Source organism: Amia ocellicauda, chromosome 9, assembly GCF_036373705.1.
Source record: "Amia ocellicauda isolate fAmiCal2 chromosome 9, fAmiCal2.hap1, whole genome shotgun sequence".
Classification (NCBI taxonomy): domain Eukaryota; kingdom Metazoa; phylum Chordata; class Actinopteri; order Amiiformes; family Amiidae; genus Amia; species Amia ocellicauda.
In genome coordinates this window covers 5,096,348-5,121,343 of record NC_089858.1, presented here as the reverse complement: position 1 = coordinate 5,121,343, position 24,996 = coordinate 5,096,348, and the positions used below count along the sequence as shown (strand labels likewise).

At 40.4% G+C, this 24,996-nt stretch overlaps 2 protein-coding genes across 2 annotated transcripts in view; one reads left to right on the top strand and one right to left on the bottom strand.

Annotated features, from left to right (window-relative positions):
* Positions 1–6,783, bottom strand: part of LOC136758433 (inactive phospholipid phosphatase 7) — a 32,365-nt gene extending 25,582 nt beyond the window's left edge. Inside the window, exon 1 of the mRNA XM_066712773.1 lies at positions 5,705–6,783. Within this exon, the coding sequence (XP_066568870.1) occupies positions 5,705–6,194 (490 nt within the window). The 5' untranslated portion in view covers positions 6,195–6,783. The remainder of the gene's footprint in view (positions 1–5,704) is intronic.
* A 587-nt stretch (positions 6,784–7,370) lies between these two features.
* On the top strand, positions 7,371–23,845 carry fam78ab (family with sequence similarity 78 member Ab). Its single transcript, XM_066712771.1, has 2 exons — positions 7,371–9,656; positions 18,235–23,845. Exons 1-2 carry the CDS (start codon positions 9,394–9,396, stop codon positions 18,758–18,760), a joined length of 789 nt encoding a protein of 262 aa, XP_066568868.1. The 5' UTR covers positions 7,371–9,393; the 3' UTR covers positions 18,761–23,845.
* The last annotated feature ends 1,151 nt before the right edge of the window (positions 23,846–24,996 follow it).

Sequence of the window (24,996 nt, the reverse complement as noted above, 5' to 3'; positions counted from 1 at the left end):
GAGTATAGTCAACAATAGCCAATTCCAAACTGGCAGTGTGGAACGTAAGAAATAGAAATAGCCAATTCCAAACCAACCCACCCACCTACCCTTTTTTACAAGGTTACATTATTTGATAATAGTGTTCCCCGCTTTAAATGAATTTACCTTTGCAAATTGATTGTTTGCAATTACACAATATGCAGGAGTAACATTTAAAAGTAGTTGAAAACAATTCTGTGTAGAATTAGGTAACAAATCCTACCATCCATTGTGTAGAAGAAGCATCATAATTCAAAATCCAACACGTCAGAAGGACCCTGTATATCATTGTGGAGGCTGGTCAGCTTATATGCTCAGCTGTGCTCTACCACATTATTTGTCAACACTGGTCAAGGGGTATCGTTGTATGTTTAGTTTTTTTCCTTCAGCTGAGCTTTCAGTTACTTAATTGAAATCCTTAACAGAAATATCCACTACTTGATAAAATAAGACATTAAACAAATAGAAAGGTCTAATTAAGTGACACAATTGTCATCATTTGGCTCTATATGTCACCACAATGGATTTGAAAGGAAACAATAAAAGATGTGCTTTAAGTGTAGACTTTCATCATTAATTTGAGGGTAGTTACCTCCAAATTGGGTGAACGTTGTAGGAATTACACCCATTTTTATATGTGCCCCCCCCCAATTTTAGGGGCTCAAAAGTAATTGGACAAACTAACATAATCATGAATTAAATTGTTAGTTTCAATACTCGGTTGCAAATCCTTTGCAGTCAATGACTGCCTGAAGTCTGGAACCCATAGACATCACCAGATGCTGGGTTTCTTCCCTGGTGATGCTCTGCCAGGTCTGTACTGCAGCTGTCTTTAGTTCCTGCTTGTTCTTGGGGTGTTCTGCCTTCAGTTTTGTCTTAGAAATCAAAACAAACCAATCAGAGAGATAGCAAAAACATTAGGTGTGGCCAAATCAACTCTTTTCTCAAAAAGAAAGAATGCACTGGTGAGCTCAGGAACACCAAAAGGCCTGGAAGACCATGGACAACAACTGTGGTGTTATTTCCCTGGTGAAGAAAAACCCCTTCACAAAAGTTGGCCAGATCAAGAACACCCTCCAGGAGGTAGGCGTATCTGTGTCAAAGTCAACAATCAAGAGAAGACTTCACCAGAGTAAATACAGAGGGTTTACCACAAGATGGAAACCATTGGTAAGCCCCCAAAACAGGAAGACCAGATTAGAGTTTGCCAACAAAACATCTAAAGAGCCCTGTACAGTTCTAGAACAACATCCTGTGGACAGATGAGACGAAGATCAACTTGTACCAGAATGATGGGAAGAGAAGAGTATGGAGAAGGGAAGGAACTGCTCATGATCTGAAGCATACCACCTCATCTGTGAAGCATGGTATGGCATGGGCATGTATGGCTGACAATGGAACTGGTTCCCTTGTATTTACTGATGATGTGACTGCAGACAAAAGCAGCAGGATGAATTCTGAAGTGTTATGGGCTATATTATCTGCTCAGATTCAGCCAAATGCTTCAAAACTCATTGGACGGCGCTTCACAGTGCAGATAAACAATGACCTGAAGCATACTGCGAAAGCAACACAAGACTTTTTTAAGGTGAAGAAGTGTAATGTTCTGCAATGGCCAAGTCAATCACCTGACCTGAATCCAATTGAGCAGCATTTCACTTGCTGAAGGCAAAACTGAAGGCAAAACACCCCAAGAACAAGCAGGAACTGAAGACAGCTGCAGTACAGACCTGGCAGAGCTTCACCAGGGAAGAAACCCAGCATCTGCTGATGTCTATGGGTTCCAGACTTCAGGCAGTCATTGACTGCAAAGGATTTGCAACCAAGTATTGAAACTCACAATTTAATTCATGATTATGTTACTTTGTCCAAATACTTTTGAGCCCCTAAAATTGAAGGGACCACATATAAAAATATAATTCCTACACCATTCACCCAATTTGGAAGTAACTACCCTCAAATTAAAGATGAAAGTCTACACTTTCCTTTCAAATCCATGGTGGTGGCATATAGACCGAAAAGGATGACAATTGCGTCACTGTCCAAATACTTATGGACCTAACTGTATGTTACTTTGCAACTGTCAGTTACTGCTTCAGATGTATTTCAAAAACAGGAACACTGTGGTGGTGAGGATGTCCAATATGAGAACTAAGATAGGAGTTGTAGGGGAACCTCAAGTCAGATTTTTTTTTTTACCCTGTGTGAATTAATTTTGATGTATGTTGATGGGAATCTAGTGTTTGTGTACAGCAAACACCTGCTCCTGTAAGTGAAGTGAAGTGAGGCTGGAAGATTCAAATACCAGATGCACCACACTGTAGCAAAAACGTACAATGCAATAAAGCAACGCATAAAGATACGGTTACACTTCCTCTTTTATGCTATGGCATCCTACAATACAGAGTTTATAAACACAACTTAGGTACTCAATATGCCCTGGTCATAAACCTGTTATATACTGGCATGTTCAAAAAGATCTTGAATGTCTTTGTATTTTAATGGTTTGTACCATCCTTGTGAGTTCACAATAGGATTCAAATATGATCTATGAATGAGTCACTTTTCTGCATGTTGTGTCTCTACAAATATGAGAAAACATGAGAACAACTTGACGGTGTTAATGTTGCAATGCACTGCTGGTGACAGAGATGGTAAGAAAACATATGTTTCATGTAAAAGTGCTCTCTCTCTCTCACTCTCTCTCTATACAGAAAGTCTACACCACATTTTTTTGTTAGTGCCTCAGAGTTTGATGCATTTAAATTAGTTTTTTTCTCCTCTTGTCAACACACCATACTCCACACAGTTATGGCGGAAAGTTTTTATTGTGAAAAAATATATAATACAAGGCTGAAATATCATAATTTGATAAGTATCCACTCCGAGGGCTAATACTTGGTGGAAGCAATTTCAGCTGTGAGTCTGTTGGGATCGGTCTCTTCAATCTTTGCACACCTAGATTTTACAATATTTGTCCATTCTTCTTTACAAATCTGTTCAAACTCTGTCAAGTTCCTTGGATAGCGTTGATGGACAGTAATCTTCATGTCATGCCACAAATATGTCAGGGCTGACTGGGCCACTCAAGGATATTTACCTTTTTGTTCCTTAGCCACTCCAGTGTAGTTTTGGCTGTGTGCCTCGGGTCATTGTCAGGCTGAAAGATGAACTTCTGTCTCCATTTCAACTTTCTTGCAGAAGGGAGCAGGCTTTCCTCAAGGACTTTTCTGTAGTTTGCTCCATTAATTTCCCCCTCTAATTTCCCTGCTAATGAGAAACATCCCCATGATGCTGCCAGCACCACGCTTCACAGTATGGATGTTTGCTTGGTTTGCTTCTTGACATGCTACCATACAGGTCAGGTTTGTGGAGTTTTTTGGGACACTCTGGTCACATGTACACTTTGACCAGTCTTGGCAATAAAAGCCTATAGCTCTTGCAAAGTTGACATCACGATCTCTTTTCAGCCTCCTTGCTCGGTCATCCATTTTGGAGGGATGGCCTGATCTAGGCAGGTTCTTGGTGGTGTAATACACCTTCCAGTTCTTAATGATCATCCTTACCATGCTCCAAGGGATATTCAAGGCCTTTTATATTTAAATACACACCTCCTGATCTGCGACTTTCAAAAACTTTGTCTGGAGTTCTATTGAAAGCTCCTTGGTGCTCATGGTTGAGTCTGCTGAAGGATTGCAATTTTTAATTCCAGAATTTATCATGAAATTACAAGTGGAGGCCACTTAACTTGGTGTGTGATTTTGAAGGTGATTGGTTACACTTAGGATTGCTGTTACAAGGGGGTGGAAAATTATTCAACCAAACTATTTAAGTTTATATTTTTAATATTTTCTACAAATTTCTAGATTTGTTTTCACTTGGAAGTTGTGCGATAGGATGTGTAGATAATTAAATAATAATTATATGAATATATTTTGTTTCGTTTTGTTTGTTTTACTGCATTTTAATTTCAGGCTATAAGGAAACACAAGGCGAAAACATTAAAAGGGGGTGTAGACTTTCTATAGGCATTATATATATATATAATATATATATATATATATATATATATATATATATATATATTACAGAAACTGTGGAAAACACAAAGGAGCATGGAAAGATGTATGCTTGGAATAACAAGAACAGACAGAAAAATAAATTAATGGATCTGAGAATGAAAATATATGACATCACTGAAGGAGTGGAAATGTTAAAATGGTAAGTGGTCGGACACACTGCAAGAAGAACTGATCAAAGATGGACAAAGGAAGCTATCAAATGCATCCCAAGAGATTAAAAAAGACCCAGAAGACGACACTGATATGGCTGATGGTGATGCTGATGATATACATATATGAGAGAGGGAGGGGTGACTTTTTGAGATGGATACCAACAACCTTGTAGTATTCTGAACAGTGTTTGACCAGGATTGACAGTAATTTCTGCTTTCTGGTGAGGATGTGTGTATGTACTGACATCATTATACCATTATGCTTTTGAGCTCCTTATTTTGACTTTAATAGACGATTAAAGTAGAAATTGAGAAATAGATGTAGGCATGGTTCTGGTGATTAACTGGTATAAAGGAACAATCACTTCATCCATGTATTGCTGTCCTCGTGCTGTAGGTCAGGTTCAATTAAGAGTACACTCTTATCCCACTCACTACAAATAGCACTAAGAGCAATAACTCCATTGTTTAAATAGATTCACAAAGGCAACACTGTGTTTTTCTCTCATGACACTTGACAACACTGGTCACAGTGCTGGAGAGAATAGTGTTGAAATGATTTCACTGCCTGAGGAGTCTTCACCTTAATTCCATGGAACACCTCTGGGATGAACTGCACCTTGGACAGTACAGCACATACAGGACATGTTTCAACAGCTCTGCAGCAGCGGCTCAGCACTAGGCTGGGCCTGCATCCTATTAATAATAATGTGACCAGCTAGCTCATTTTTTTCTGTTCTCCAAATACTTTTGGAAATGTAGACTGCAGATGCCATCACTAATCAGGTTATGTCAAAGTGAGTAATACATAGAAACCAGCTAACATCTTTGTCTCTGACTTGAGATTCTGTATGACTGCTATAACATTTAGAAGACACTTGATTTGTGCTACCCTCCTGCTTCCACTAATTAGGCATCTGTTCCTACAGTGTTGTCATTCAAAAACTTAATTTAGATGTCCCAGCATAACCCAAAGCTGTCAGTCTGTCTACAAACAATGCAATTAAGAATTGGGATATTATTGAAAACCTCTATATTTTATTAAGTTTTGTGCTTTTCACTTAACCATATGAGGCCTGGGAAATGGTTCCTGACTTCTAGAGATATGAGGACCCGTCACTTAACTAGTTTGACACCTCTGTGTACTGCAGATCATTTAGTTAGTAAGTAACACAACTGGAAAATTATTAGAGATCTTGGTTATGTGCAAAGACAGATAAGATGGGTGTTCAAAAAAGAGACAGCTAGCTACAATATGCTATAGAGGTGGAACGGAGAGGGAATGCAATTAAACCGTGCATAGAAAGAGACTTTAACTGTGGTGACCCAGGATTCAAACTCAACCAGCCTGTCTTTCGATGTGCGACTTGTGTTTATGCGGGTCTGTAAATCAAAAGGCACAGAAGCTACAGGCGAACCTGTGTGCGTCCCCATTAGCACCGTCCTTACCTAGCAGCAGATTGACCAAGACCTCTTGCCCTGCTAACGTGTTGCTCCTCGTCAGACACAGAAGGGTGCCGAAGACCCAGGCGATGCCGTGACCCGTGATGGCGAGCAGGGTGATCATGGACCGGACGCTGCCCCAGGAGGAGGTGTTGTGAGCGCAGACCCCCAGCCGCTTGGACAAGCAAATGTCGATGGCCAGGAGGGAGTTCATTGCTATCCCCTTAAACGAGGGGTTAAGTTGCATGCAGTCCTCTTCGGGCAATTTCAAAGACTCCCTCCGGTCCTTGGCGTTGTCGTTCGGCTCCTGGGGCGGAAACTCCGGCTGCTGGCCCTGCGGGTGCTTGGACGGTCCGGGCTGGGCAGCATGCCGCCGGATGGAGCTCCTAAGTTCTGCGGTGTTGGTCCTCAAGGGCTGGTTCAGAGACATGAACTCGGGTCTGTTTAAGACATTGTTTCGATCTCTGGTCCGGGATCTACTCTGGTGTGCAGGCATTGCGATGCAGGTTCTGTTATGCTTTGCCTGTAATTGTTTGAGCTATATATGTAAAGACGCCAGATATGTTTCCCTTTTCTTTCTTTAAGTATATTCGGGCTTCTTAGCGGAAAGGGTTTTGCCTGTACCCGCTCCCTCACAGCCCCAAACCCAGATATATTTAGACTAGATGGTATGCTTGCACATGCTGTTTACTGTGCGCTCGGCCAGCACGAACCTCGCCTGACGGACGTCCGCTTCAGCCAATCGCGCAGGACACAATCTTGGGAAAAAACACAACACGGAGGATTTCAGACTTTGATGGGCTAGAGACAGGCGAGGGGCTTCTCTGATAGCTGGGATATTTAAAGACCCATTTTGCACATGAACAGTCAGGCGTTGCAAGGCATGGTGGGAATTGTATTTCCCCCTTTCGGACGCAGTCACAGAGCTAACTGCAGATTTAAACACATTGCACGAGAGACTGCCAGCTCCCGAATCCAAAAAGAGATCCAGTCAGTGGGAATATGGCAGCTCGAACTGGTGTAACTACCTTGTCCTCGGACGGGGATGTGATCGGCATCTCGGTCCGCCGGGCGATGCTGTGCAGAGAGGACCCCAGGCACGCGTGCGGTGCGCGGGAAAGGCGGGGTGCGGTGTCTGTCCTGTCCGGACCCCGCGCGGCCGGGTGCGGGTGGCGTCGCGTGCCTGCCCGGGGATCCGCCGCGCGCGCCTGCAGCTGCGCTCTCCAGGGTGCTAAACACCGCGCGCCCGTGCACACAGCAGTCACCTGCGCTGCGCACCTGCACCCCCGCCTACAGCACACGCACTGCAGCCGCCCTACTACTACTCATTGATATTCTTATCATGCATATCGTATAGCCAGTATCATACAACCATCAATTGTAAAGAGGCCACCACCACAGGTTTGACCTGAGTTATTTCAACCATTTTGCTTCTTTGTTTTTGTAACAATTACACTATTACACAACGTTGATTTATTGGTACTAGAAAAAGTCTAATTGCAAAAGATGTTAGGCCTATTATTATTTTTAAGTGCAGTAGTAGTATAGTAGTAGTAGCAGTAGTAGCAGTACAAGTAGTGATATCAGTAATTATTACTATAAATCACATAATAATAAACAAAGTGTTAAAAACAATACAACGTGGTGTTACGCATGTTGATTCTAACACGACTGTGTTGCCCTTGTTTGAACAGAAAAAATGCGTTTGTGTTTGGCCTTGTATCTTTCTTATAATTCATAATGGAGGATTACATTAATTCGCTGGGCAATTTATATGATGCACTATCAACATTATTACATTGGGGTAGTAGGGTTTGGCTCTGTTTGAGATCTATGTCAATAATAAGGGACTACGTTTCCCAGAATACCAGCCGTTTCAGAAGGAAGTGACGTCTCAAAGCGCTTCAGATAAAAGCTCTGCAGCCCCAGCAGCACAGAGCTAGAGTTACAGAAGGGGAACCTGCTGTGGCTGCAGTAGGACTGGGGCAGGGAATAAAGGACCGTCCGGGATTTATGTCTGAAACATCACTGACAGGGAAGGGGAAAAGGAAAACAGACGGGTCTGCAGAATTTCAATTCCCCAGAAAAGTCTCCTGACCAGTATTATAACGGGAAAAAGACAAGTGCACAAGAAAGTTGACCTGATTGCCTTTGGATGCTGCAGTGTCCATTGCACCGTGAAATAAATATAAGTTGATGACATCTCCACGGACCATTAGCATTTATTGCAAGAAGATAAGAAGATGTTTTCCCTCCGTTCGCTATGAATGCCATAGAAAGAAAACGGGGGAATTTATTTATGGCTGTGAGAAGGTGCATCTGGATGGAGTAGTCTATAAATTGTCTTTAATCCTAACAGACCTATTTAAAAACAAAATGCAGCCTAATTGAACCGACACGTGTGATGTATCTTCTATTTATTTATAAACGTATGCGAGTAAAGATTTTACAAATAGGGTAGACTGAAGGATCCGTATTTTTTTTTCTCTTCCTCCTGGTAGCTAATGTAAACCCGTCATGCTAGGGATTATATCCCATCCTTTAATAATGAACCCAGAAAGCAAACATCCTAGGATTATGCATTTGTTTAATTTCATTTCCATCTAGGGGTTTTGACAATGCAGAAAAGCCGAACTTTAAAATTGCCGCTGAAGTGCGGGTATATTGAATTTGCAATTTTGTAAAAAAAATGTAATCGGCACTGTAAATATGAATAAAATATGAAACAAGAATATGTAAGAAGTTAATTTATTTCCAAAGTTATGTTTATTTTATTTGTAATGTATTTTTGACATGAATGTAACCATCGTGACATTAGGCCAGTTGATCAAATGACGGCGAGGGATGTCATCAGTTTAATTATGACACCACTAACCTGTGAACTAATACATATTGATGATGCGGCTTTCTTCAGCAGCAGGAAAGCACAGCTCAAAACGCTTTTACATCCTCTCTGTCTAAGGAAACTATAACGAAAGTAAGAAAAAAGATAAACTACCGCCGGTGCAAGTCTTTTATACAGTGAAAGCTGTTGCGGTCCAATTCCCATTGATGAAACATCATTACAGGGACTAACGGACCTCAGGTTCAATTATATAACGACAACCTTTAACCGTAATCTGTCCACTTTCCTCTGTTCGGGGTCGCAGCAGCTCGGCAGTTTGATTTTAATAGACTTGAAGGGCATGTGTGATAAAAGTCATATTTGGCTCCTACAGATCACTCAGCTTTTTGCATAGAGCTAGATCAATGGAAAATAAACTTAAGTGCAGCAACGACATGTAGTTTCTGAAGAAAGACTAAACAAAAGACACTTTAAAAACGATGGATTTCTTTTTTTGCGGCAAGTGATGGAGGAAGTGAAAAGGAAACTAGCTTCACATGCGAGCTACACTTTTTTTTTTGCGGGTTTCTAATTCATTGACAGTGCTGCTGTGGACCTGTATCTGAGAAGATCTGCACAACTTCAGCCACCCTACCTGCACTGGACTGGACTGGACTGGACATCCACAGGAGTCCGTTGTATTATTGTTCTTCATTTTGGGGATCAGGCATTACAGTGTATGGATTTCGTACATTTTATTTCTCTCCTCAGTGGATACTAAAGGTTTAATCACTGTGAAGATCCTATTTCTATACGTCGGTTGCCTCATGCGAGGTGGACGTGGCTGAGGACTGTATTGATATTTAATGCAATGGGCTGTATCCAGAGTATCAGATGTAAGCCCAAAAGTTTCCGTGAGAGCATCACCGTCATTGAAGTGAACTCGAATATCGACCCCAATCCCACCAGCATCGACGAGTCCTCCAGCGTGGTGCTGCGGTACCGGACCCCCCACTTCCGCGCTTCGGCCCGGGTCCTGGTGCCGCCTGTCGCCGGGAAGGAGACCTGGACCGTGGGCTGGATTCAAGCGTGCAACTACATGGAGTTCCACAATAAATATGGAACTAAAGGGATGTAAGTATGAACAGATGAAACCTGTTTGCATTTTAAACAATTATGTAGACCATGCTTTAATATGATGATAGGCATAATGTAGCCTGTATATGAATATATCCATAATGTATAAATATGAAGCATTAAAACTAAGTACCATACCAAAGTAACTTGGAAATATTACAGAAGCTATTCATTAAACGCTGATTATGTATTAAACTATTCATTTAAGAAACATACGTTAATAATTGTAGGGATATATATATATATATATATATATATATATATATAGCTTCAAATGAATTAAATATGTGTTTAAAAACAGCGTATTACATATCAGAGTATAGAGGAATACAATAAGCAACTGTAATACTAACAGTAACAAGAAGTAGAAATCGTCTGATTAGATTCTTGTAGGACAGCCTATAACCCGTTTCTATTGTATACACACCAGTCTGTCACTTCAGTATTGTGTATTTTTAATATTGTGTGCATGCCCAGTATGTATTTTTTAAATATTATGCAATTATTTTTACATAGATCTATCTATCTGTCTAGGCCTACTGTGTTATTTGTGTTTATGTGTTTATTGGGAGGATGGCGGGGGGCTGTTTGACGGATATCAAGGCCTCTGAGAACAGATGCATTTATTTTTACATAGATCCTCGGCACACTGTTATTTAAGTATATAAACCCTAGTGCATTTTATTTAGAAGTCATTGTAAGCATCTGCAGACGCCACTGGCTCGCCATCCACACAGACTTCAGACCTCACTGGTGTCAACCGTATTTAGCGCCACAGAAGCAGACTTACAGTCTCTCTCCAAAAAAAGACCCAGATAATAAGGCAGGACATTCCTAAAATACTGCAGCTAGATGAAGACTGCACAGTGACAGTGAAGTCTAGTTGTGTTGCCTCTGACGTTGCACAACTTTTAAATGACTAATTAATGAATGGTAGTGTTATGTAGCATATTTTGGCCTCAATTTACACATTTATTGTCTAGTAGTAATAATAATAATAATAATGTTGCACAGTTATGCTGTTTTTAGATACCACAAAAACAGCAATGTGCAAGATATAGTGATCCACAAACAAATAAATACAAAGTTTTAAATAGTTTTGATAACCTACTAAAGATTAGCTGATAGACCTACTTAGAAGTACAGTGCCCTCGTCTAAAAATATGTGGTTACTGGGGTTGAGTCTCAGAAGTAGGATAAAGGTGCGGTTCAGATGTCATTTTGATGTTTCCTGTACTTCAGTACTAATGAAAGCAATGCTCAGAAAACATATCTCCAGTGTCACAGCTTAGCTGAACCTCCCACCCCCCTGACTTTTGATCTCAGTGAATTCGTTATTTTGTGCAAAGAAAACTGGAGGAACATTTGAGAAATGCATTTCCTTCCGTTGTTCAGGTACTGGTGCTTGTGATTGTATTGTGCTCTGTTACTGCAGAAAGTAAAGGGACAGTGGCCTTGAAGATGATATGAATGCTTCCTTTTTGATGAACAGGGCTCTGGTGTGCCAGGATGATTTAAATTTAGAGCTCCTTCAATAGCCATACGTTTTGACAAACCCAGGAAAAATGGCAGTGCTGCACTCTGTATTTTTGTTAACCTCGATTTGCCTTTTTTTCCCCCTTGCTTCAGCTGTATCAAAAACTTGTCACATGTCTTTGCATCACTGTGTGACCTCCTTCTTCAGTGTCTTGTTATTCATGTAAGACCTGGAACTTCAATGACACAAACCAGCCTAGCCTTTTTTCCCTCTATAGGTAAGAGTTGGAATCATAACCCAAGAATCACACTCTAACACACTCACATGCTGAGCTTGAAAGGGGACCAGTGTGGGAAGCCCTCTTGAGTAAGAAGTACGGTCCTACTGAAGGCTGGGCCTGGCCGGTCTGGATTCGGGCCATGCTTTCTTATACCCTTTCTCAGCAAAAGACGGCGAGTTGAAAAGCACCAGTTACAACCCAACTGCTTTACACTTTCTTTCTGTAGCTTGTGTGGATGTGTGCTGTTGTTGCAGGTTATTATTATTATTATTATTATTATTATTATTTTATTTATTGTCAGACTTGGCAGGTTAGGAGCTTGTGTTCCTGTAGAAGAAAAAAAAGGCAAGCAGCTGGTTAATTTGACACTATAAGAACAACATGCGTACGATCGCTATGTTTTTGTTCAGATTAATCACTGTTCCTAGCAGAGGGCTATGCTTGACCAACTGGTCCATTTGGAAACACTGAGGGAGATTTGCGTACCGCAGTTTTTTTTTAATGAACTAAAGGACCTGCATATTAGATTTTCTAAGTGCAGGTCCTGAGATAATTAATTTGTCACATAAGATTGTAGCAAATAAACTGGGATCAGATTTAAGGGCGAGTGACTGAGAGATGTTAGGCCAGTTTTACATTAGATTAGCTCCATCCCAGCTAACTAAATAATGCTGCGGCAACATTGCAATGAGGTTAACACAGTATGATGTTGTGGCAGGACTCCACGGGATGTTGTCAAACTACATTCCAGAGAATGGATATACAACCAACAGAATGAAACAAAAAAAAAATGAAGAAAAAATCGAAAAAAGTGTGATTAATATAGACATAATAATAATAATAGAGATGCTCTTGAAATTAATTGAAATTTCAGAGATGGAATGGACAGCCTTACTGTGAAACCCTGTCTGAACATTGCATGGGCTCATGCAGGGAACCATTGCAAAGACACATGGGTAATATGTTTCAGCAACATTTCCCTCACAATGTATTTGTAATAACTAAAAGACAAGCAAACTACAACCTTGCACAATGTTGACAGAACTAAATGTGTCCACTGGGGTTAAGCAAAATATAGTGTAGGAAAGTGGTAATAAACCTCAATAGAAACAGTATTGTGTAGGATCTCCTGTGCTAGGATAGTGGTGCACTGGAAAAATGTGTTGAATGGGAACTGGGCATTCAAACTATCATAAAAAGGGGAGGAAATCAATAGAAAAGTCACAGTCCAAGGTTGTTCACAAACGTTTCAGTGGGGAAAAAAGAGATGAACCCAAAACCCAAGTCTATAGAAGCCATCCGACATCAGACGAGGAAAGTAATATCCTTTCAGTCTCCCTGCGAATACAAATCGATGGCCCTTAGATGGGCTTTTTTTCCCATCCCATTCAGAGCTATACATTTCTGCTGATGTCCTTGCATTTCTGAGCCACCGATTCATTCGGCAGCTCGACAGAGGACGGTCTCCCTTCCTTCGCTGAGTAATTTTCCTTCGCCTGACAGAAATTAGATATTGTGAAGAAAGCCTTCAAAAAACGTTACACCCAAACGATTTGGCCATTTCAGAGTTTTTGAGATAAATTATTAATTTGTGCCATTTTTTAAAAAGGGAAAGATGAAAGAACAGGGATAGAATAGGCTACAAGGGAGAAACAGCATAGTGTGAGATTCATATTTGCAGTATATATATATATTATCATTATTTATACACACTGTATGTTTCTGTACACATGCATAATTCCAGTGGTCTACCCAGTACAGATTGATTTTAAATCCACATTTTGCTCTCCCTCTCTCTATTTCGATAGCTTTTGGGTGACTTTAAGCTATATAATTAAGAGTATTGCCTGTTCCTAGTAGTTTCTTATGTCCTAATGTATTTTTTAAGACCAACTCCTATTGAGGAATGGATTACAGCCCTGCCAGTCTCTCGCGTTGGCTGCAGGAGGACTTGTGTTCTCTGTGATTAGCTCTCTCTAAGCCGCGGGGCCGTGCAGCGCTGTTGTTTACTGTTTCATATCCTGTGATTGTTTCATTCATGCTTCAAAACAGCACACACCTCTCCTGCAGACAAAAGCCAGGCTTAGGAAACCAGGCCGTACGAAGCCGTGCACTTAAATAGGAAACCTCTCGGTCCTGGATTGCTCTCTGAAAGCCTAATGTTTTCATGTTTATGTCAAGTGTCCTTAGTCAGGATTGTGATTAAGTGCAGCATTTAGACAAGTGAATACATCTATGCAAGTATCTGCACATTTACTGAACAATCTTGTTAAAGATACAGTGCAATGTGTCAGTTATTATTTATCTTCCCCTCGTGTCTTCTGGTTTATTGCAGTATTGATCTGACTCAGAGGAGCCTGTGTATTAAACAGCATTTGTATTGGCGCCGATGCTCTGAGCACACGGTTTAGTTATGGAGCAGAAAGCACTTGTGCTGAATGTGTGATCTTACTCTCAAATCATGCTACTCACCTGCAGGACTGTGTAATTGATTCTGCAAGCTCTCCAGCTCCCGGATCCGTATCTGTCGGTTTCTAGAGCACACCCTCTGGAACCTGAGCCGAGTGCAGATCTACCTGGTTCTCTGTCAGAACCACATCTAGGGGCATCTAATGCAGACTCCAAATAGTGTGCATGGGAGAGCAAAAGTCTGTTGCTGTGAGTATTCGACCTGGCTTCTATTGGCAGGAACGGAAGCAAAGGAAAATAATAAGCATTGATTAAGAAAACCTCAGTGTTGTGCAGGAGAGTAGGCAGGTAATAATTAAGTTAGGGGAGGTAAACGCCATTATATTGGATGGGCTTGAAAATGAAAAATTAATTTAACTAAAATGCAAGGAAAGAATGAAACTTTGAGGCTAAATAAAAGTGTCTTTGCTCTATATTTATGGGTATAGATACATATATTAAATATCTTATGCTAGGGAAAAATGTGAAAGTATACAATAAATGTATACAAACAAATAAATAAACTTTATAAAATTACCAGAATTTATATATGTATGTGCGTGTTTGTGCATGTGTATAGTTACTCTTAATGATGTTTAATTAACACATTGTGATGTGGCATGTGCTCTGGCCCCTCAGTACGGCTATATATTGGTGGTATGCATTTGCTATTGTTCCCTAATAAAGTATCTATCAGTGGAAGCTGAGAGTTGTTTTAATGGCAATATTGCTTTGAAGAGGCCATCTGTTTTGAAGTCATGCTGTACAGTTGCCAAATGCGATTTCACCACAGCAGTAACCTACTTCTGCACTAAATATTTGAATATTATAAACAAAACAGCTCAACTTTGATAGAGGCTTTGATAGCCTGTTATCACAAATGTTGTTTTATGACATTCAGAACATGTAGCCAAATATCTACACATTGAAAAACAGTATGACCCTCTAAATAGTGAGAAACCCAAATTCTGCAGCAAATGTGATCATTTTATGGTCTTAACTTTTCAATTACTGCACTTTGGAGGCAAAAACATATATCTGAAGAAATCTGGTGGTGTATTAGTTATGTTTATTGAGACTTCCATCATTATGATAAAAATATATATGTTTACACTTAAAAGTAATAATCCACACAGAGAGGACCACATTCTGGCTATACAGTATTAATCAAAAGAGAAACAGCTGCCAAATGCTCACCTGCTAGGAATCTGTAGACTGGTTTACATGTCTTTTGAAAGTCACTTCAATTGTCAGTCTTTTGGTATTGTGGACATGTTGTTGTGACGTGGAATGACACAGATGTAGAAATCGATGTTTTGATTCTGATGCAGATTGTTCTTGTTAGAAGCGCACAGGAGGCTGAAGATAATTAGTCGCACATCTGGAAACTACATACAAATAACTGACAGTCAGGTTGCATTTGGATTGCAAGACTTGTGTTCATTGGAGATCTGAAGCATAATCCCAGCATGGTAATAAAATGCTCATCTGTATTTGTACATATTTGTAATATTTGCCACCCTGGCGTTGTGTCTCCTGGATGCAGTGTGTGTGTGTAAGTTGTTGCCCCAAGGTATGAATCAATAGAAATCCTGTATGTTTGCTGTTCAGTGGCAGACTACCAGTTTAATGTTAGATGCCAGCACACGACCTGTTAGGTATAAACCCCATCAAAAGCACATTTTGACTGCGCCTCAAGGGGACATTTCCCAGATGCGTCCATGTGTGACCTGTGTGTTGTGTGACAGTGATGGGCGTTGTGTCGGACTCCCACTGCACAATGCACTTTGATTCGGTCCAGCTTCCATCAACTGCCTAAATGATTTCTCCTGAAGGGTTTTGTTGGTGCATGTTTAGCCTACGCATAAAACAGTAACATCCATAAAATGCCCAGTGTCTGATTGGTTAATATACACAAGAGCCTGGGGCTTTTAAGACCTGAAATGGGTCAGGCTGATTTGCATACTGTCCCTGCGTAAACTGTTCAAACACAAATACAATTAAACATATGTACAGGAGGATAAGATTGGAATATGATGTCAATACTTCTATTTGTGGGGCTTTCAAATTCAGCTGTAACCTTTAATTTGGAAGGGGCCGAACCTGCCTTTTAGGTTAACTGGTGAATTCCTCCAATGACAGAAAAGGTCCCCTGTGTGTCTAACTTAGACTTAGACACCTAATTATTTTGAAGATACACAATGAGGTTCAATATCTAATTTAGCTAATTTAAAACAAATAAACACATTCTGATTCTTCATGGAATATATTTTGTTCTGTGTGTGAAATGATCCATTTATTGGTTGTTATAATCATGTTGCTAACAATGGCATTACTGTCATCCAGCAATAGTTCAATTACAGTTTAGGAAACAGTTCTGGTTTAAAGCTGTTAAACTGGTGGAGGGGCCAATCTTGAAAGCTTTCACAGGTCTTTTTAAACGGTGGAGATCATAATAGTGAGAAAAGGACTCGGGGTGGAATAAAAATCAGAAGCAGTGCTCGCTTTGAGGACTGGACCCTCTGGCATTTCTGCGATAACGTGTCTCTGCTACAGTCCCTGAAAGGGCTGACAAAATGACCGAAGAGGAACAATGGCATGTCTCAGGATGTGGGTGGAGAAAGTTTCACTTGTTACCGCATTGCTTAATACATCCTACTGGCGGCGGCTGCAGCTCGTGATTTCCCTTTGGAGCAATGCTTTTGTTGCTTGAAAATGCAGGGAGGGAAAATGAAAGCGATTTGAAATTAAAAGAGAAACACTAAAGCAGAAGCAAAACTATGTGGGTCTGTGTGTTTTATAAACCTTAAAATACCAAAATGAACAAAAGTATTAAGACTAAACTCTCAATCAGTGCATATAATACAACATACAGCTCTTGTTTTTAACATATGCATTGTAATGCTATTCCTGTCCAAATTTCTTATCATATGTATTGTTTCCAGAGCAGCACTGTGCCCTCTTGCCTCTTGGTATTTATAGCATTTGCTGATTCTTGCATATTGGGATAAAGGTCACCTTTTCGTCTATGGCCCGATCAATGGGCACAGCAATATTAGTTTCACGGCAATGCGTACCCAGAGCTGGTGTGCTGAAATGCCAGTGAAGACAGCATTGTGATTTACAAACTTGACAACAGCAGTTAATTGGTGCCTGATAAAATCATGCCTATGTGACAAACTGCAGGCCCCCCAAAAAAGCAGGGCCATCCTGTCGTAGTGGTGTGTGTTGGCTGAAAGGGGCAAAGCTTTTTGATTGTTTGAAACCAAGACACTTGGGGAAACCATGGCGGTAATCAGACGTCCAAGTAGCACAAGATAGTAGGACTTTATTTATGGGGAGGTAAAACATGAAAAGGCATTAAAACTTGCAATGGTTACCAATAGCTGCCAAGTACCTTTGTGTATATAAATCTATATGTACCAGCGGAGAGTCTTTAAAAATAGTTATTTGGATTGAAGAATAATAAACAGCTCAGTTATCTGTTTTTCTTTTTAATGACAATGTTACTGTTCTCTAAAAGAGTGGTAAGCAAATTTACTCTTTTGTTCAATTTAAAAAGTTGTAATTAACTTTATAAGCCTACTAGGACTGAAAAAAATAAAAACAGTAGTAAGCTCTACAATAAACACTTGATGCAACAGTCTAAAACTGAAGACACTGGTTTTACAGTGTATTATGTATTATTATGTATTGAATACTATCAATTAAACTCCAGTTTACAAATAAATCATATGCTTAAGCTACTGCAAAGCCTAGTATGATGAGCAGCAATAGAGGGTCTTCACCACATCGCTCAATCCTACATCCTGTCTCTCCCTACGAAGTATGTCATCCTCTCTGTTGCACTTCAACTGGGCAATTAGTCTTCAATTAGCCCCCCCAGGTGTCTGACTGCTGTTTCGCCTCTTAAGCATCACGACTGAAGGAAATCACAATCTTCTTTTCTACTTTAATATACTTCACTGTTGTGTGAAAGATTCCAGTGTTATGGTCTCCCTTGTAATGCTGCCAACATGAAAGTCACCTTGGATAAAAGTGTCTGCTAATGACTTAATATAAATATAATAATAATAATAACAACAACAACCACAGCATGGGCGCCCATTAGAACATATTGCTGCCCCCAGTGAGTTTAATATAAAGTGATAAGCAGCAGTGAGAGATTTACACACACTGTCTCGGTTCAGTCAACTGGAATATTTACAGTTCAGTTTTGGCTGAACCAGCACTCAACAGACTCTACAAACATATTGATAAATAGTTATGTACAAGGCACAACATAATGACTCACCAGATAACACTGTATCAGAGAAAGTGTGTGAAGTTTATTATCAATTTATTTACTTACTCACTTTGCTTGCTTTCAGGTCTAGCTGGGAGCTCCCTGATCTGAGAGACGGTAAAATCCAAGCAATAAGTGACTCAGATGGGGTGAACTACCCCTGGTACGGCAATACGACAGAAACCTGTACCATCGTTGGCCCAACCAAAAAGGACACCAAGTTCACTGTCAGCATGAACGACAACTTCTACCCCAGTGTGACCTGGGGCGTGCCGGTGAGCGACAGCAACCTGCCCCAACTCACCAGCATCCGCAGGGACCAGAGCTTCACCACCTGGCTGGTGGCCACTAACCAGTCCACGGCCGAGACCATCGTGCTGCAGACCATCAAGTGGCGGATGCGGCTGTGCATCGAGATTGACCCCAGCAAACCTCTGGGCCAGCGCTCCAAGCTGTTGGAGCCCACGGCCCAGGAACAGCCACAGATACTGGTTAAAAATGAACCCATTCCCGCCAACGCCATGGTGAAACCCAATGCAAATGACGCTCAGGTCCTGATGTGGCGGCCAAAAATTGGGGAGCCCATTGTTGTTATACCTCCGAAATACTGAACCACTTTCCAGTGGGGCACTTTTGTTTTCTTTCATCTGTTCTTTCTTTTTGAAATCCAAGAAGGAAAAGAGCACTGACAATAGTGGTTAAAGAAGATGCCCCGTATTGGAAAATTATGTTTTTACCCTGAATTTAATAATTGCAACCATTCTACCTTTAAACTGGGTCGGGTATCACTGTGCTAAAATAATTCATTGCAAAAATAATATGGCTATTTTTTGCTTGCTTTTCTGAACATTGAAAAAAAAATACATACATGTATATATATATATATATATATATATATGTATGTACATGTGTGTATGTGTGTATATGTATATAAGTACATACACCACTTTTAAGAAACTTTTTGTTGGAGGGGTTGGGTCTTTATTCTTTTGAATTGGGGAAAGTATTTTTGCTCTGAATCTGGGGGGAAAGAAATACTTTTTCGTTTTTTGCGTAAAGGAACATGCAATACTTTTTTAATGTGCAAAACGTCAATCCATGCTGCCTTAAGTTTACATTGCTTTTCATTGCAGAATTTTTGCCTTAAAAGCTTTGTGATGCAGTCTCTCTTACCTGTCAGTCTGGGAAGGGATGGAGGTGGAGGGGGGCAGTGTCTGTATGTGTGTGTTTGGGGGCGTTGATAATACTATTTACCACCCAAGTTATTCTCCATTCTTGGAAACTAACAGTCTCCTCAATAAACAGATACGTTCACCAGTATGCAGATGTTGATCCAATAGGAAATTCGAATTCCCAGGCAAAAACTTTTCTGCATATGACTTTAGGAGCCATGAAATACACACAGGAGTAGAACAAAACGCATAATACAGACCTAGGGAAATGTATCCCTTATTACTCCTTTTTAAGAGGCACTGGACTCAAAGTGTTACTATTTTATATACATACATATATGTGTGCGTGTATGTGTGTGTGATTGTATGTTTGAGAGCTTACACAAAGAAATCCATAGTCCCAATCTTCCTAAAGTATTCTCTCCTGCCACACTCTGAACAATCAGCAGTTTTTTTGTACTCAATTGCTTCACAGGAGCCAGATCGATACAATTATTAATAAGCAATCATAACAGCACAGCCGCCTGAAGAATTTACAATGCATTTCAAACTCAGCGATAGAAGAGTAATCTCCAGGGGCCTCTGATCCAACACTGTAAATATATATATATATCAGAGCTGGTTTAAAAGTGCTTGTTACCATGACAGTTCATGCTGAGCGGTTTTTGTTACAGTTTTATGGAGACTTGTGCCAGGGCCTATGTTCACACAGCCAGCTCTAAGTAATACCAGTTTGCTACAGTTGCCACCTGTCCAAGAGGCTTATTTAAAGATGTGTTGTTCCTATAACCTTCCACAAGATGAAACAAAAAAGTTTACGGATGATAAAAATGATGCCAGGTCTATAATCAATTTCTGATTTGAAATCTTTAAGAAAGGGAGTATCGGCTGAGCTTTTAGTAGCTACTCGTTTCCTCAGTACAAGTGGTTACAGATTGTTTGACAGACAGAACTTACCCTTCCAATGCATCTGCAGGTCCTGGGTGCATCCTATGAATCGCCGCTAGTAGAAACAGTTGGACAAGCTTTGTTACAGGCATTACAACTTTTCAAATGATAACAATTGCACTGATTGTATTATTGAGTCACCAGTGAAAGTATCTCTGCACAGTTTTTTCAGCCAGTAAAATATAGTCTCTTCTCAGGACCCTCCTTAGACCCCCAGCTTGTGACTGCCATTTTCAGTTCATTTACTCCAATCAAGAGGTGTAATTGATTGCAATGTAAATCTGTTTGATTTCAAGGCCAAAGGAAAAAATATAAAGGTCACGTGAATCAGTCAGCGAAATGCAGCAGTAACCAGTCAGATGGCCCTGGCAGAAATACAAACAAGCTAATTCAATTAGGAAATCAACTCAAACAAGGACTGATCCCTGTTCATGTCTCGGGACCTAGATAAGAGTGTGAGAAAACAAATGAGTTAAAACTGTGCATATTACTGCTCTGTTCAAAAGTGCCCTGAAGGTTTTCTGTACACGTCTATCTAGAGAGAGAGTGTCTGACATCCCAGAGTGGGAAGTATTAATAGACGTCCCATGTGCACTTTGAAACATTTGTTAATTATCATGCCAAGAAGCCGTTCCCCTCGTGCCGCGTTATTTGTAGCAGACTCCCACCCATCAATCTTGCTCCCAGAACAGACAGGACTGTGGTGACCAGTGCAGATCTTGCCGTAATGGCACGCAAGTCCTAGAATTAATATGGTTGCTTAATTAAAAACCAAAACAATTAAATGAACTGCACGGCTACATGTGTGTTTGCATGCAGGTTTGGCAGGAGAGAGATGGCAGAGGGAGGTGGAGGACTGGAGGTTAAATTTAGGACATGGCTATTCATATCACACAATTCAAGCAGCACTACTGTGGGGGACAGTCGCTCACATGTGCAACCTGATGCTAATGTGCTAATGGAGAGCTCGGGTTTCTGCTGGCTGTGAAGCCGGTATATTTCATGCGTTCGAAATAACACAGCCTGTACTGTATCATTAAAATAAGGTGCACTTGTGTGTGTGGGGGGGGGGGGAGGGGCTCAGCTTTTCTAGGAAATAGGGAGAAAAGACCATTGCATGGATTCTGTATTTGTGCTTCATGATACAATTACTATCACTTTGAGTAATTTTCCTGGGCTAATTATATTTTGGCCAACTTTTACTCTATTTGTCCTTGGGGCCCATTCCCTCTCTCCTCCCTTTCTGAGATCAATGTGTGCAGAATGTGCTGATGGCCGAGAGATACTGCATCTTTAAACAATGTGTTTCATAATGAATCAACAGCTTACTCGCTGTCACATCTTGAAGCTGCAATATACTATAGAATACGTTTGATTGCCCTGGGTGTGTTGCCTGGATCTGGGTTGCAACGGGGGAGACAGGAGTCTGGGCTGGAGCTCTGCGGGGGTGTAGGTCTGTGCTGCATCAGCTCGTCAGATTGTCTATTGTGGGGTAAATGAACAAAACAAACGACCCAAGAAAAACATGCAAATTAAATCATGCATTAGTTTGGGGTAAGAGAGCAGTGATGTTATACTGAGCTGCAGAGAGGTAAATCCCTGAAGGATTTTTATTTCCTCAACAGGAAAGTTGTCTTCAGTGTTTTTCTGTCACTTTTTCCCCCCACATGGTTGCAGAACGGACACTGTTGAGTTTCAAAAGCATTTCTACTGAGGAATGTAAATAAAATGACTCTCCAGACAGATGTATTCAGTAATGATATTTGACTGCTAAACAAAATAACATATAGCACTGGACCTTGTCCACCTCTGAACAAATTGGACATAGTAGACAACAGAGATCTACTGTTTTTAGAATATTCCCAACTAGATTACAGGCCTTCCTAGTCTTGCTGAAGCAATGCTGTATTTGCAGTGTAATGCAGGTCAGTGAAGTCCGATCATTACTTTTGAATATAGTGGGCTGCTGCACAGAAGAGCCTGGGAGAGTATTGACTGTCTGTGTAACTCTTGTTTTTCAAAAGAGCCTGAGAGAAAACTCTGTATCCCACACTACTGATAGTGATGCAAGAAAGAGGATTTTTGATGTAACTTTTGGAGTGCAAGGTCTAGATACCTCGGTCTGAATACCGGAGGAAGGTGTGTTATTTTGTTATTGTTCATTCATTCAAAGGTGCTCCCATTGCTGTTAGAAGCATGAACTCAATATGATGCTGTATGTTGCCTAATTAGCTGTTGTTTTCCCCCAATGTATTATCAGAAGCTGATGCTCTGATGTGTTCGATATACAGGGAAAATACAAAATTCACCTGCTCAGATAGTAACCTTGGACCTGTTTGAAACACTAGTTTAAAGGATCTTGTTGTGTTGAAAAGCAGCCTTACATTGTAGTAACTGGCTCCATACCCCAAAAGAAACAGGTCTAAGTAAGAATGGAGTTGACCAGTCCTATGAATTCATCCTCTCTTCAGTCCAGCGATTCGCATGTGGTCCTTACCTCCATTTTTGATCTCAGTGTTGTTGTTTTTTTGCAGTATTATCACTTTCACAGTTAGTTCTAGAGTGTTTTCCCCATTCTGACAGTTCCCACTTCTAGCCTGAGGGATTTAGATGACTGGCCAGAAATTTGTTGTTGGTGTCACTCTGCAGTGTTTTGGCCTTCCCTGAGCTGTTCCTCAATCTTCAGCATCTGAAACCCCCCACTTCCCAGACTTCTGTTTTTTTTTAAGCTTTTAGCACATTGTTGAGAGGCCACCTGATCTAAAGGATTATCAGTGGGAGTGCAGGCACGCTGGGTGTGCTATAAACAGCATCCTGCGATGGATCTCATTATTGGCACACCCTGCCTTTTACTCTCCCCACCCATGATGCCACAAGGTTCTCCCATTCTGTGAGCAGTGCCTGGTAGGCTGACAGAGAGTCCGTTCGTCCAGTTCTAGGGGTACAGGGGGGCAACACTTGGCTTGCATTGTTTACAATATCTTCAGTTGGTCACAATGCTTTGATACTACTGTGAAGTCATTTTTTTATGACTCGGTTTAAACATAATATTGATTTTCTATTTATTTATCTTAACAGCCTCTCGATCTCTGCATTATACTTGAAATGACAAATTCAATACTTGGCCAATTATGTATTGCAGCCTACCCTATGACGGCAGCTTCATCAGTTTTGTTACTATAATCCTTTGCTTAGCACTGTGGGACTTATTAGTGAAATTAGACCTATATTTTTTTATGAGAATATCCCTGTTGGGGATACAAACAGACACTGTGCAATGCAGGCATGTCATAACATGGAATAATTTAATACTAGATATACAGCACAGTTGGCAAGCAAAGGGTTAACTAAAGTAGCAAACACTAATTATTTCTTGGCTTTGGGTTTCAGATAAATCTTCTGCTATATTATATTGCAGCATAAAAAACTAAGAAAAAATATGTTGTCACTGACGTTGATACTTGAAAATGGGACATTACTGGCAAACATTGGAAACTGTGAAATGCACAAAAATGAAATACAATGAAATACAGAAATCCTGTTTTTTCAATGAATAAAGAAAAATGTGCAAATCTGGTTTGCCGTGTGTCATTCTGATCTCACAAAAGGATGCATCCTAAAAATCCATCTGGAGCATTAGTAGCTGTCTTTTCCTTCTGATACTGTAGTCACACTTTATATATAGGAGGTGAAGAGATATTGGCAGGAGGATATGTACATAATCAGCTGCACATACTGCTTCTGGTTTCTTCTCATGAGCCGTTACATCAGCGTCTCATCTCACAGCACAGTTTTGCTGTTGTTACTTAGACATTAATTTCCTTGGACTTCAGGAAAACACTGTGCACTTTCACCACGGTTTTACATCAGTTTCCTTCAGTTTGGGTAACATGTTCCAGACCCCCACAACTCTACATGTAAAGACGCACCACACACTTTCAGTCCTAAATTTATTTACCACCAAGTCTGTTATATTAGTGTTTGAGGCTGATTCAATTTATTCCCTTCCTTCTCAACTCCATGTTAGTGTGAGGGACAGAGCAGAGAACACATTGGCTGCTTCAGCTTTCCTTAGTAGGCCGGTCTGCAGAAATTGTAGTCAAATTTCAGTCAAACCAAATTGATAAACAGACGGCTATTCCAATACCGGGATGTTATAAAACACTCTCCAGCCATGGTCCTGGAGTGAAACACTATACCAGTAGGTCAACCCAACTCAATAAGTACACTGTCAACACACATTAGTCACCAATCGATCATGCAAGGGACTTGTTTGATTAATGGCAGGCTGGTCTTTCATGGTTGAGGGGTATGTAAGTGTGTGTTGCAAATGATCTCTAAATGATTACATTTACTAAAATACCTGCTTAATTGATCAGAATTCAGTTTATCTAGGTCTTTATAAAGAGACCCATGGTATAAGGAAAATAAATACATGGAAACTCCAAAAAAGTGGGGTAAAAAGTAATTTAATGGTCTAGTAAAGTGGTAACAGCCACAGGTAACAAAAATCTATATTTGGTATATATATATGATACAACAGCCATGAGGATGCAAGGGAAACAGAGATCATGAGATGTAAGAGAAGGAAAATGACATGTGAATGAATGTGTTGTGATTCAGGATATGTGGCAAATGTTCTCCCCGTTGCTGCTAATTCATGTAACATTAACTCATCTTCTGTTACATTTTATTTGCGATCAAAACATAAAATCCCATTACCTTCA

Bases quoted from the DNA above. Each gene is read 5' to 3' on its own strand.
- fam78ab (XM_066712771.1), top strand. From the start codon at position 9,394: ATGGGCTGTATCCAGAGTATCAGATGTAAGCCCAAAAGTTTCCGTGAG. The intron at 9,657-18,234 runs GTAAGTATGAAC...GCTTGCTTTCAG, and splicing joins AAATATGGAACTAAAGGGAT to GTCTAGCTGGGAGCTCCCTG.